General features: G+C 57.9%; 1 protein-coding gene across 2 annotated transcripts in view; it reads left to right on the forward strand.

The window, feature by feature from the left end:
• Window positions 1-12,210, forward strand: part of PPP1R37 (protein phosphatase 1 regulatory subunit 37) — a 41,263-nt gene that overhangs the window by 22,164 nt on the left and 6,889 nt on the right. The window contains exons 1-2 of one of the 2 annotated variants that reach the window (XM_047790035.1): window positions 9,887-10,660; window positions 11,692-11,789. In XM_047790035.1, the coding sequence (XP_047645991.1) occupies window positions 10,486-10,660; window positions 11,692-11,789 (273 nt within the window). In that variant the 5' untranslated portion in view covers window positions 9,887-10,485. Of the gene's footprint in view, window positions 1-9,886; window positions 10,661-11,691; window positions 11,790-12,210 lie in introns of those variants that run through there. The other variant, XM_047790034.1, reaches the window with a different exon arrangement.

The raw sequence follows: 12,210 nt of genomic DNA on the forward strand, positions 1-12,210 counted from the left end.
TCATGTTACGGACATTTCCAGACACAGGCAGCAGCAGAGCATAACGAACCTGTCGGTCCACTTCCCGGCTCCCGGGAGCTGCCTTGCCGCTGCAGCAGCGGGCACTGCACCCTAAGCCAGTCACTGTCTGTCCTCTGCTGTCATCCCCCCAGGGCTGGGACGAGACTGCTCTCTCGTGGCCCTGCCTGTGGGGGGCGGTTGTATGTGGCACTTGGGGAAGAATACAGTCTCCCCCTGCCTGAAGGACGCTCCAACCCTGGGATGTGGCTTTGGGGCCACTGGGGAGCCCAGGACTGGGGGCCTTCGTCCTCTGAGTCCTGAGGGGCTTTCCCTCCGTCTGGGTTTGTTTGCTTTCTCACGATGATCCCTGTCTTTATGTCTCCCCCTTATGTCATAAAGGTGGCGTTCACGGTGGCGCCACTCTGCGCTGTGCTTTTCTCATCTGTGCCTTGGAGGTGGTTCCCCGCCAGCTCCGAGAGCGTCCTCAGTCTCTGGCCGCAGAGGCTTCCAGTGCTTGCGTGGACCAGGGTTTGTGGACTGCTCCCCTGCTGATGGCTGCTCAGTTCTCTATTTGCAAACAGTGCTGCCCCGAGGAAGCGTTGAGGTATCTGGCTGCACTATTGCAAGTGTGTCTGTAGATGAATCTCCACAGGGGAGTGGCTGCACCAGAGCGGACATGAGTGTGTGTTTTGGAATTTTGACTGGTGTAGCCACATGGCTTTCGAAGGGGGTTATACTAGCGGGTGGGCCTGCCTCCCAGTAGTGTCACCAGCATGTGCTGTCCGGTCGGTGGTGTTGGCTCGTCTGGAAGGTGGCAAATGGCATGTCGGTGTGTGAATGGGAATTTCTCTTTATTCTGAGAATCACAGGGCGTTTAAGATTTCTGGCCCGCGGTCTCCTGCTTTGCAGAGTGGACTGGAGGGGGCCTTCTTAGAGGGGTACAGGGCGGGGAATTTGACAGCTCTCACAGTGAAGGCCCTCTCCCCAGCCCCGAGGCTGAGGATGCAGGATGTGGGGATGGCAGACCAGATCAGCTGCTGCCTCTGCTTCCAGCTGGAAAAGCGTCCTTGGGCAGGTCACTTCCCATTTCAGGCCTCGTCTGGAATAGGGGGGAGGGAACCCCTACTTCTCAGGGCTGTTAGGAGGCATAAATGAGATCAGGTTTGTAAATCACTTTGTCTAGAAGTAGGTGCAAAACGACGGCTCTTCCAGGCACCAGAGAGGCGTTCCCTTCCCCGGCTCCTCTGCCGTCAGGCGGAGCAGTGCTTGGAAATGAATGCAGGGCAGTGGCTGGAGTCAGGGATCAGAAGCACAGGCCCGGATTCAACACCCACTCCGCACCCCCCCTTGGGGCTTTCCTCCTGGGGGCCTGTGTCACCCCATGTGTGAGGCCCATGCTCTTGGTTGCAGGATTCCCAGCAGAGAGGTGTAGGGGGTGGAGGGTGCCACCAGGCAGGTGGAGAACCAGGCCTAGGAGGGGCGGGAGTGGGTGTCTGGGTGGCGTCACGTGGGGAGTTCCTCAAATAAAGGAGGGAGGTTAGGGGCTGGCAGCGCCTCCCCCACCCTGGAAAGACTGGCGGGTGCCGCAGTGAAGACTGACACTCGCATGGCAGGGTTCCCACGGCCAGGACCTGAGGGCTGAGAGGTGGCCGTGGACAGAGGGGAACCGCTGGCGTCAGGCCTGGTCTCGTGGGGCCTCTGGAAGGAAGCACTGCCAGCAGCACCTCTAGGGTGACACTCCCATCCCGTGCTCCGGGACCGAGGCCCTCCGTGGGCGCCCCCCCACCAGCCTCCACGCCGACCCCCTCCTCTTACACACCCTAGCCCCTCCCAGGCCTGCGGCCCACCACACAGGCAGGTGCTGCGGTCTCTGCTGCTGTGCTCTGTTCATGAAGCTCCCTTTGCCAGGATGCCGTTCCCTCGCTGCTGTCTCAGTCAAGAGCTTCTCGGCGAGGCTTTTCCAGGGGCTCCCTCCCCAGCAGATCGCAGCCTGCTGGTGCTCCACGCCTCCGTGTGCCCCCCACCTTCCTGCCTGTGACGCTGCTCTGCGGCAGCCTCGGGGTTTGTCTCCCTGACCACATGGGGGGCTCTGGGACAGGTCTGGCACGTGGGCATCGGCGGCTGCTTATGGGGGCCTTTGAGGGAGGGGAGAAGGCTGTCCCCGGGGGAGAACACACCGGCCAGCCCCGCCCCTCTGCCCTGCAGCCCCCGGCCCTGTGGAGGGGCGGTGGAGCCCCGTCTCAGCAGGCGCCGTGAGGGAACCCCGGAGGGCAGCTCTGCTGAGGCCAGGACCAGCTTCCAGACCCAGGGACCGTGATCTCTGGCAACCTCCGCATCCTCTATTAGAGAAGGCTGCGTTTCTAGGCCCCCCAGACTCCTTCGTCCAGCCTGAAGCCGAGCAGCTGAGGACCGTAGGTGGGCTGCGAACAGGCCCTGCCCCGTTCTAGCTGCGCAACCCTGGCAGACAGTTAGCGTGTGAGAGCTTTGCTCCTCCGTGCGGTGATGGTGGTTGGCCTGGGATCTCTGCTCTGCAGGATTACAATGAGGATTAAAGATTCTGTCTCAAAGTGCCAGGCAGAACGCCTGTAGGGAGTCAGGGTGGAACAGGGAGCAGCTGGCACCCTTCCATGCAGGGGCCTCTGCATTCGAGAGCACGATTCACACAGAGTCGTTTCTGGCAGGGTCTGGGCCCTGGCATCCTGCTCACCTCCCTCCAGGCTTCCTTGTTCAGTGGCCTCCATCGTAGTCTCTGCACATGGAGCAGGACCCTGCCCCCCAGCGTCAGAAAGCCCAGTCTCCCTTCAAGGCCTCGGACAGTGGCCAGACGTGTCTGTCAGTCCTTGATCCTGTCTCGGTGCCTTCTCTGTGCCTGGCCCTGAGCTGGGCAGTGTAGGGGATGTGCATGGACCCCAACCTTGGGGCTCCCAGTCCAGCAGGGGAGATAGACTGGTCCCTAGACAGTGACAGTTGAGTGTGGGCAGGGCTGAGATAGGGGGACCCAGAGGAGGGAGCCTGACCAGCTGGGGGCTCACAGAGGGTCCGCTGGAGAAGGGGACCTCTGAGCTGAGGGTCGAAATGAGTGTGGTGTATAAGAGGAGGGAGGGTATGAGGTGCCGTGAAGCACTGGGCCTTTCTGGGAAAGGGAAGAGTTTCGGGTGTGGCTAGAGCACAGTGCAGGGGTCAGGGTGGGAGTGGGGAGGCTCCGGTTCCTGGACGAGGCTTAAAAAGAGCCTCTGAGACCTGGCTCCCTCCTGACCGCCTTGTCCTAGCTCAGCTGGGAGCATTCGCAGCGCTCTCCTAGGGTCTCTGTGGATCGTCTGTGTATCTCTCCTCCTAGATGGGAACCGAGGAAAGGCAGGGACTTGGGCAGAGCCACGCCTGTCCTCCTCACCCGCCCAGAGCACACAGCAGACACTGGAAGATGTGACTCATGACGAGCAAGGTGGTATCAAAGTTAGAATCCTTCTGAGTTAGAAGCTTAAGTCAGAGGGGCTGAAGCCAAAAGGGAGGATTTGTTGTCATAGGGATCCGAGGGGTCCAGAATAGTTTGGCTTCAGGCCTGGCTGGACCCAGGGTCCCAGACAACGTCGTCAGGACTGTCTCTTTTTACCTCTGAGCTCCCTTTTCCTCCGAGTTGGCTTTGTTCGGAGGAGGCGCTCTCCTTTTGGTGCATGCCAGGATGGCTGTCTGTAGCTCCAGAAGTGGGAGGCAAACTCAGCCACCCCTGTGGGAAAAAGGCCCTTATTTCCTGATAGCTCCACCGCAGGCCTCGGGACCGGCTCTGGCTGGTCCTGCAAGGGTCAGCTTCCCGTCCTCCACCAGTCACTGTGATAGGGGCTGTGTGGTCAGGGCCCCTTTGAGGCGGGGATCTGTGGGGAGTGGCAGTAACATAGGTGTCCCACTTGGGGTCCTGGGATGGCGTTGTGAGGGAGCTGGGGGACCAGTGCCATCTCCTTGGGGAAGGCGGGCAGGTAAGCAGGGCGCTTGGTGCTTTCCCAGGGCAAGGCAGCCTCAGCACAGGGGCACCTTGTACATCTGACATGGCAGCTGCCTGTGGGGCTGCTGGGGGCTCTAAGCTTTAGGCCCCCCACTTCCCTGTGCCTTTGAGGTTGGTTTGTTTTGCTTTTTAGGGCTGCACTGATGCATATGGAAGTTCCCAGGCTGGAGATGGACTCGGAGCTGCAGCCGAGCGTACGCCACAGCCACAGCAGCATGCAGTCCAAGCCTCATCTGTGGCCTACACCACAGCTCATGGCAACATTGGATCCTTAACCCATTGAGTGGGGCCAGGGATCAAACCTGCATCCTTGTGGATACTGGTCAGATTCTTTTTTTTTTTTTTTTTGTATTTGGTCTTTTTAGGGCTGCACTAGCAGCATGTGGAGGTTCCCAGGCTAGGGGTCTAATCAGAGCTATAGCCGCCGGCGTATGCCAGAGCCACAGCAACGCCAGACCTGAACTGCATTTGCGACCTACACCACAGCTCATGGCAACGCTGGATCCTTAACCCACTGAACGAGGCCAGGGATCGAACCTGCAACCTCATGGATCCTAGTCAGATTCATTTCTGCTGTGCCACAATGGGAACTCCCTAGTCGGATTCTTAACCCACTGAGCCACAGCAGGAACTCCCCCTGTGCCTTTTGAACACTGGCTTGGTCCCCTCTGAGCCAGCCTTCCAGGCCGAGGGTGTGAGCCCCAGGGGCCTGGGTAGGGAGGGGTTGGTTCCACAGACCGTGAGGTATGGGAGCACAAAAGCCTGGGGACCTTGCAGGAAAGAGCCTTGAGAGCCAGGGTCCTGTGTGGGCCTGGTCACCTGCCTGCCATGAGACTCTTGGTTTCCTTCCCGTCGAGTGGGGTGATGGCGATGGTGCCCCTCCCTTGCAGGGTGGGAAGGGCGTGAGGTAGGAGCTGCTGATGCGGTAGCCAGACTCTGGGAAGTCAAGGCCATGTGCAGTTAGTTAATGGAGGCGGGTAGAACCAGGCCTGGCTCGGAGCTGCCCATGCGCTTAAACCTCACCTCTGGTGTGCCAGCCCTGACAGTCCCTGTTAGGGGATCCAGTGGGCTCTGCCCTCCCCAGTCCAGCTGTCCTATGGATTCAGTCCTCCCCAGAACTTGAGTGGCTCCCAGTGTGGCTCTGTACCCAGCCCTGGTGGCTCCTGTTTCAGAGAGCAAAGTCCTTGCTAAGCTCCCTGTGTCTCCCACCTCACCTCCTACCTCCACCCCTCCCACACATTCACCTCCTGATGCCCTGGGTCCTGCCAAGTCTGCTCCCACCGTGTCACACCTACCCCTCCCAGGGGCCACTGCCCACTGCTCTGTTTGTATCTGTCTCATCTGTGTCCACAACTTGCTCTTGAAGCTCCAGCGGTGAGAGCTGGCCCCCTAACCCTGCCCCCTCCCCCCCCCCCCCGTTGCTCCCTGGGTTTTGACTCCCATTTGAATGACTGTCTTTCCCACCAGCTCTAGGCTGGCATGGCTGGCCTGAGTCATCGCTGCCCCCTGCTGCCCAACCTGTCCTTGCACCTGATGGGTGCTTTTGCACCTGTGTGCAGAGGTGAGACAGCCGTCTCTGCTGGTCATCTGATGCCTGGCATTGGGTTTCTCTCTGTCCCTTAGTGAGGGCTGTGGCAGGTTGGGGGGGAGCAGGCTGTCTTTGCCTGCAGCCTCTTCCTGGGATGCTGGCGCCAGCTGCACACAGCTGCGTCCCTCCCCAAAGCTCACACCTTCTCCTTGGCCCCAGCCAGAGTCCAGGGGACCGCCATGGCCACTCTCTGCCTCTGGCCTCTGCCTCCCCCTCAGGCCTGTCAGGGTAGTGTGAAAATTAAGCCGTGTTCCAATCTCAGAGCAAGACAGGGCTGGGTGTGTGTTCCAGCCCTGCCGCTCCTGGCTCCGTGACCTTGGACGCTCAGCTCACTCTCTGAGTTTGCTGCTTCCCCTGTTAGAAGATGGGCGCGTCATGGCCAGTCTCCTAGGATCGCGGAGCTGGCCAAGCGAACTGCCTGGAATGCGCTCGGCATTGTGTCTTACGCAGAGGAGCTGCCCGACACGGGGAAGTGGTGACCACCACTGTCATTGTCATCTTTTTCCCCAGCCGTGTCTCCTGCTGAGTCGGGCCAGGCGCTGGGCAGCTGCTTAGCGGGGCCCCCACAACCCTTATCTCCTGAGACCCTACAGATGTCCCTTTCCGAGCGGGGGAGAGGTCGTTGTGAGCGTTAGCACAGCCTCACCGGACGAGAACTGGTCCTCTTCCTCAGAGCCGCGACCTCTGCGCAGCCCAGCCCAGCACGCAGCCTCCTCCCTCCCGCTCGCACTGCCGCCCCGCCTCCCCGCCAGCTGCCTGGAGCAGCCCCTGCCTCAGTGGGACCTTCAGAGCTGTGGCCTTGAGCTAAGCAGACACGCCCTGGCCTGAGACACAGACTCCACGTGTGTGTCCACCAACCCTTCCGTCACTGACAGGTGCTTTGACAAGCGTGTCGTGGGTCCCTGCCTTCCAGTGGGGGAGGAAGCATGACAGCCATCGCTGGTGTGGGCTGAGCCCTGGGCTGAGGGATGGGCTCATGCTCCGTCACCATGGTGACCCTGGTGGAGTCACGCGAGTTTTCAGGATAAGGTGATTGAGGCACAGAGGTTAAGTCGCTTTACTGGGAGTCAAAGAGTTTAAGGTGAGAGACCGGATTCGACCCCTCTGGCTCCAGAGCCTGTGCCCCGAACCTGCCGAGAGACCCCACGTATCAGGTGGGAGCGCGAGATGCTCTCCGGGGAGGGCCTCCCCAGGGCGTGGAGAGCAGGGCGGGGAGGCGGCCGGGATCGGCAGGCTGCAGCAGGTCTTCACTGCTTTGCAGCCCTGCCCTTCAGAAGCAGCCCAGGCTCCAGCTTGGTTCTTGGACCTTATAGCCCAGCCCACCCCAGTGTCCCATCACTGCGTTGCAGGAGCTGTCCATGCTGCTGTGCCCTCCTCCCAGCCCCCGTGCCCCGTGAGCCTGGGGTCCAGCCGGGCTTATGTGCACACACCCTGGAGGCCAGGGCCTCGAGCTCTGGGGCCTCGAGCTCTGAAGCCAGCTCGTTGACTCTCCACGGCCCCGGGGGTTAGGTTCAGGCTGGAGCCATTGGGAGTGGGCGGGATGACCCGAGGTGGAGGCCTTAATGATTTCACGTTGTCACAGATGGGTGAGTGTGTAGGGGCTGGTCCTGAGCCAGCCTGCCTGGGCCAGCTCTGCCAGCTTAAGAGAGTGCCTGGGTGGCGCCTGGCGCAGCGGAAGTGCTGTATAAATGCTTTGTTATTTCTCCCGACCACCTGTACTGCCGTTTCCTTACCGTTTGTTTTTTTTTTTTTAAGTTGGTTCGTTTAAAAATTTTGAATATGTTTCATCTCATTCAGTCCCGAGCGATAATATATGCAAAACACTGGTTTTGATGTGCTAGTTCTCTTTTTTTAGTATACGAATGAAATATACACACGGAATGATTACTGCAGGGTCCTTCCCCAGCCACCTGATGATGCTCTCGCATATGCCCAGTGGTGACGGGCCAGGCCTGGGGACGTGATGCTGTTGGGGAGGTCGACTTGGGGTTGGGGTGCCCATAGGCCGCTGAGCCCAGGCTGCAACACACTGACGGAACCTCTGCTTTTGTTCCTTTAGTGTCTTTCCCCAGGGCTGCCCCCACCTTGACCATGTGTCTTGGCGTCAGAGGAGGGACAGGATGCAGTTGGCATTCTTATCTCCGGTGGCTCTGGGCCTTGGGCCCCCAACTTCTCTGAGTACATTTGTCTTTCTTGCCCCCTCTCTCAGCTTCCTCTGCTGTACATGAGTGAGCCGTACACCCTCCCTGCGTTCTGGCCGTGACCGTGTGTGAGGCTATGTCTACATCCAAACCCTATGGGTGCCTGGCTGAATGTGTCTCGTATGGAGGTGGCAAGGTCGGAGGCCCTGGGCCTCACACTCATCAGGAGGCTCCTCAGAACAAAGACCGACACAGTAGGCAGGGCCGGGGTGGCAGATCCTAGGGAACGTGGGGAGCCAGAAGTCCTAGGCAGTCAGGGGCTGCTTCCTGGAGGAAGGGACATAACAGCTGAACACCCGGAGGACGCACTGCAGTTTGAGAGGTTGCCTGGGGGGTCTTACTCCCGTAGCCGGTCTAGGACACTGAGAGCCGCTGGCCGTCATCCCGTGTGTGCCCAGCCCCTGCTTCGTTCCCAGTCTTGGCCTGGGGGCCTTTACTGAAGCAAGTGTATCTAGGGGAGCAGTTTTTGCCCTTTGGCCGTCTGATAAAACCTGGGTACCCCTTCTTGGAGCGATGGTTTTTATCATTTTTATTTTACAGCCACACCTGCTGCATGTGGAAGTTCCCAGGCCAGGAATTGAATCTGAGCCACAGCTGTGGCCTGCGCTGCAGCTGCAGCAGCATCAGATCCTTTAACACACTGCGCTGGGCTGGGGATCGAACCTGTGCCTTCAAAGTGACCCGAACTGCTGCAGCCGGATTCTTTTTTTGTTGTTGTTGTCTTTTTGCTATTTCTTGGGCTGCTCCCATGGCATATGGAGGTTCCCAGGCTAGGGGTCGAATCAGAGCTGTAGGCACTGGCCTACGCCAGAGCCACAGCAACACTGGATCCGAGCCGCGTCTGCAACCTACACCACAGCTCATGGCAACGCTGGATCGTTAACCCACTGAGCAAGGGCAGGGACCGAACGCGCAACCTCATGGTTCCTAGTCGGATTCGTTAACCACTGCGCCACGACAGGAACTCCCTGCAGCCAGATTCTTAACCCACTGTAACACAGTGGGAACTCCAGAGTGATGGTTTTTATTTTTTATTTTATTTTATTATTTTCTTTTATTGTCTTTTTGCCTTTTCTAGGGCTGCTCCTGGAGCATATGGAGGTTCCCAGGCTAGGGGTCTAATCGGAGCTGTAGCCGCCAGCCCACGCCAGAGCCACAGCAACACGGGATCCAAGCTGCGTCTGCAACCTACACCACAGCTCACAATGGCAATGCCAGATCCTTAACCCACTGAGTAAGGCCAGGGATCGAACCTGCACCCTCATGGTTCCTAGTCAGATTTGTTAACCACTGTGCCACAATAGGAACTCCATATTTTTTATTTTTATTTTTTTTGCTGTATAGGGCCACACGTGCGGCATATGGAAGTTCCCAGGCTAGGAGGTGGAATCAGAGCTACATCTGCTGGCCTACACCACAGCTCACAGCAACACTGGAGCCTTAACCCACTGAGCGATGCCAGGGATCAAACCTGAGTCCTCATGGATACTCGTCAGGTTTTTCACCATGGAACCACAATGGAAACTCCCAGAGTGATGGTTTTTATTATTTATTTATTTATTTTTGTCTTTTTGTCTTTTCTGGGGCTGCTCCTGTGGCATATGGAGGGTCCCAGGCTAGGAGTCAAATCGGAGCTGTAGCCACCGGCCTACGCCAGAGCCACAGCAAAGCGGGATCCAATCTGTGTCTGTGACCTACACCGCAGCTCACAGCAACACCAGATCCTCAACTCACTGCGTGAGGCCAGGGATCGAACCCGCAACCTCATGGTTCCTAGTCGGATTCCTTAACTACTGCGCCAGAACGGGAACTCCGGAGTGACGGTTTTTGAAGGCAAAAAATAAAATAGGGTCACAAGGGATACCAGTTAAAGTAGACTTTATTAAAAAGTTTAAAAATCACAACCTAGCATTTACGCTCTTCCTCATTGACACATGAAATAATAGGATATAGCCGCTCAAATGATTACCAAAGTCATGATAAGCCTTCAAAATCTGTAATGAGTGTCATGTGAAAACATCTGCCATTTCTATTGATGACAGTCCTGCGGTCTGCTGAACAGTATTTCTTTTCTTTTTCTTGTGCTGTGTTAATAAGAAGGAAATGCTAAATTTCATTTCAGTTCAATTAGTGAAAATAAAGAGGCGGTTTCTCCCCACTCAGATTCATGAGTCCCCTCCGGGTCATGGACCCTGCCTGGCTGGACACCCTGAGGCAGCTGCTTCAGTCCCAAGGGCTGCCTTCCAGGCAGGGCTTGCTCCTGTCCCTCCAGAGCTGGGAGCCGTCACGGGACGTATGTCAGAGAGCTCCCTCCCCAGGTCAGTGGGGGGGGTGGATGGACCCTAGGGAGGGCTGCTGATGCCTGTAGCTTCTCCCAGGCTCCACCCCGCCTGCTTCCACTCAAGGAGGAAGAGAAGGAAGAGATGGTCTGGCCTCCTCGGAGGCTGGGGCCTCTGTGGGTTGGCTTCTTTCCTCCAGCACCCCCACCCAACACAGCACCCCTTCAGAGATGCTTACCCAGTGGCTCCCGCTGGCCTGTGCCCCCGCCATCCCCATGGCCACTCCGTTCTGTTGACTTCAAGAGGTTTTGCTCCCAGGCCTGACCCTGTCCCTCCCCTGCTCAGAGCCTCTCCTGGTCAAAACCCCATGCTCTGATAGCCCCAAACGGAAAAGAATACAAGTATCTTTCCACCTGGCAAATGGGTACACACGATGCACAGCTAAGACGGGTACTGCGCAGCACTAACTCAGAACTGTTATGTTCCAGAAAGAAGCTGGCCATCAAAGGCCGCCTGGCGTTTGCCACTGTTTCCATGAAATGTCCGGAAGAGGCAAATCTGTGCAGACGGAAAGGCCAGCTTTACCTTCTACTCGGTGACAGGCCCCGCGCTTCCCAAGGACAGGGCTGTGCAGTTGTTGGGTTTGGGACGCATCCCTCGTCCGTTTTGCATTACTTTGGGCACCGGGGCTGTGTCAGGGACTCTGCAGCTGCGTCCTTGGGGCAGGAAGCCACAGCCTGAGTACCGTCCAGGGAATGTTTCGCTCTGGAGGATGTTTTAGGAGTGGGGAGTTTGAGAGGCCATGTGACATTGCAGTTAAGAGCTGAGTTTGAATACTGGCTCCGGCACTTAGCAGCTGTGTGACCTTGGGCAAGGTGCTTCACCTCTCTGAGCCCAACTTCCTCATGGGGTTGAAGTGTGGATTCATTTTCTCATTCAAAAAAACCGCAAACGGGAGTTCCCGTCGTGGCACAGTGGTTAACGAATCCGACTAGGAACCATGAGGTTGCGGGTTCAATCCCCGGCCTTGCTCAGAGGGTTGAGGATCCAGCGTTGCCGTGAGCTGTGGTGTAGGTCGCAGACGCGGCTCGGATCCCTTGTTGCTATGGCTCTGGTGTAGGCCAGCGGCTACAGCTCTGATTAGACCCCTAGCCTGGGAACCTCCATATGCTGCGGGAGCGGCCCAAGAAAAATAGCAAAAAGACAAAAAAAAACAAAAAAACAAAAAACACAGGCTTGATCTGGGCCTGTGCTGGACAGTGTTGGGGACACAGTGGTGACCAAGACAGCCCTAGCCCTGCGCTGGGTTTCCCAGTCTAGCACGAGGGACAGCTGACAGGTAGAAGCATGGCATGATATTAGTTGTGTTTACATGAAGGTGTTTGGGGAGCCATGGGGAGGTGTGGTGCCTGGGGCTAACTTGGTTTGGAGGCACCTGGGGCCACCTCCCCAGAGTAGTGGTCACAGGGAGAGCCTCCAGCGGCAGGACTGAACTCAGTTGATTGTTGGAAGAAAGGTTCATTGTGGATGCTGAGGAGGAAGGAGCGGGCAGAGGCCGGTGGTGGGGCTGGGTGAAAGCGGCCCAGGGGGTGGAGGGTCACAGGCCTGGGTCCTCTCTGCTTGCAGCCCAGAATGTGACCGTGGATGAGGTCATTGGCGCCTACAAGCAGGCCTGCCAGAAGCTGAACTGCAGACAGATCCCCAAGCTCCTCAGGCAGCTCCAGGTATGCTGGGTGGGGGGTGGGGGTGGAGGGTGGGGAGGGCCCTGGGGTGAAGCTGTGTCTCCCCCACCCCCACCCCCACCCCAGCCAGCTCAGGACCTGCGGTCCGGCCCTGAGCAAGAGAGGGTACACTGAGCATTCCCTTTCCCAGCCTGGCCAGCCAAGGGCCTGGGTAAATAGGTCTTTGAAAATGCATTTTTCAGAGTTCCTGTTGTGGCTCAGCAGGTTACGAACCTGACCTAGTGTCCATGAGGATGCGGGGTTGATCCCTGGCCTCACACAGTGGGTTAAGGATCCTGCGTGGCTGTGGCTATGGCAGTGGTGTAGGCCGGCAGCTGCAGCTCCGATGGAGCCCCTAGTCTGGGGACCTCCATGTGCCACAGATGCGGCCCTAAAAAGCAGAAAAAAAGAAAAACATCCTCTT

Source organism: Phacochoerus africanus, chromosome 8 (assembly GCF_016906955.1).
Source record: "Phacochoerus africanus isolate WHEZ1 chromosome 8, ROS_Pafr_v1, whole genome shotgun sequence".
NCBI classification, from domain to species: domain Eukaryota; kingdom Metazoa; phylum Chordata; class Mammalia; order Artiodactyla; family Suidae; genus Phacochoerus; species Phacochoerus africanus.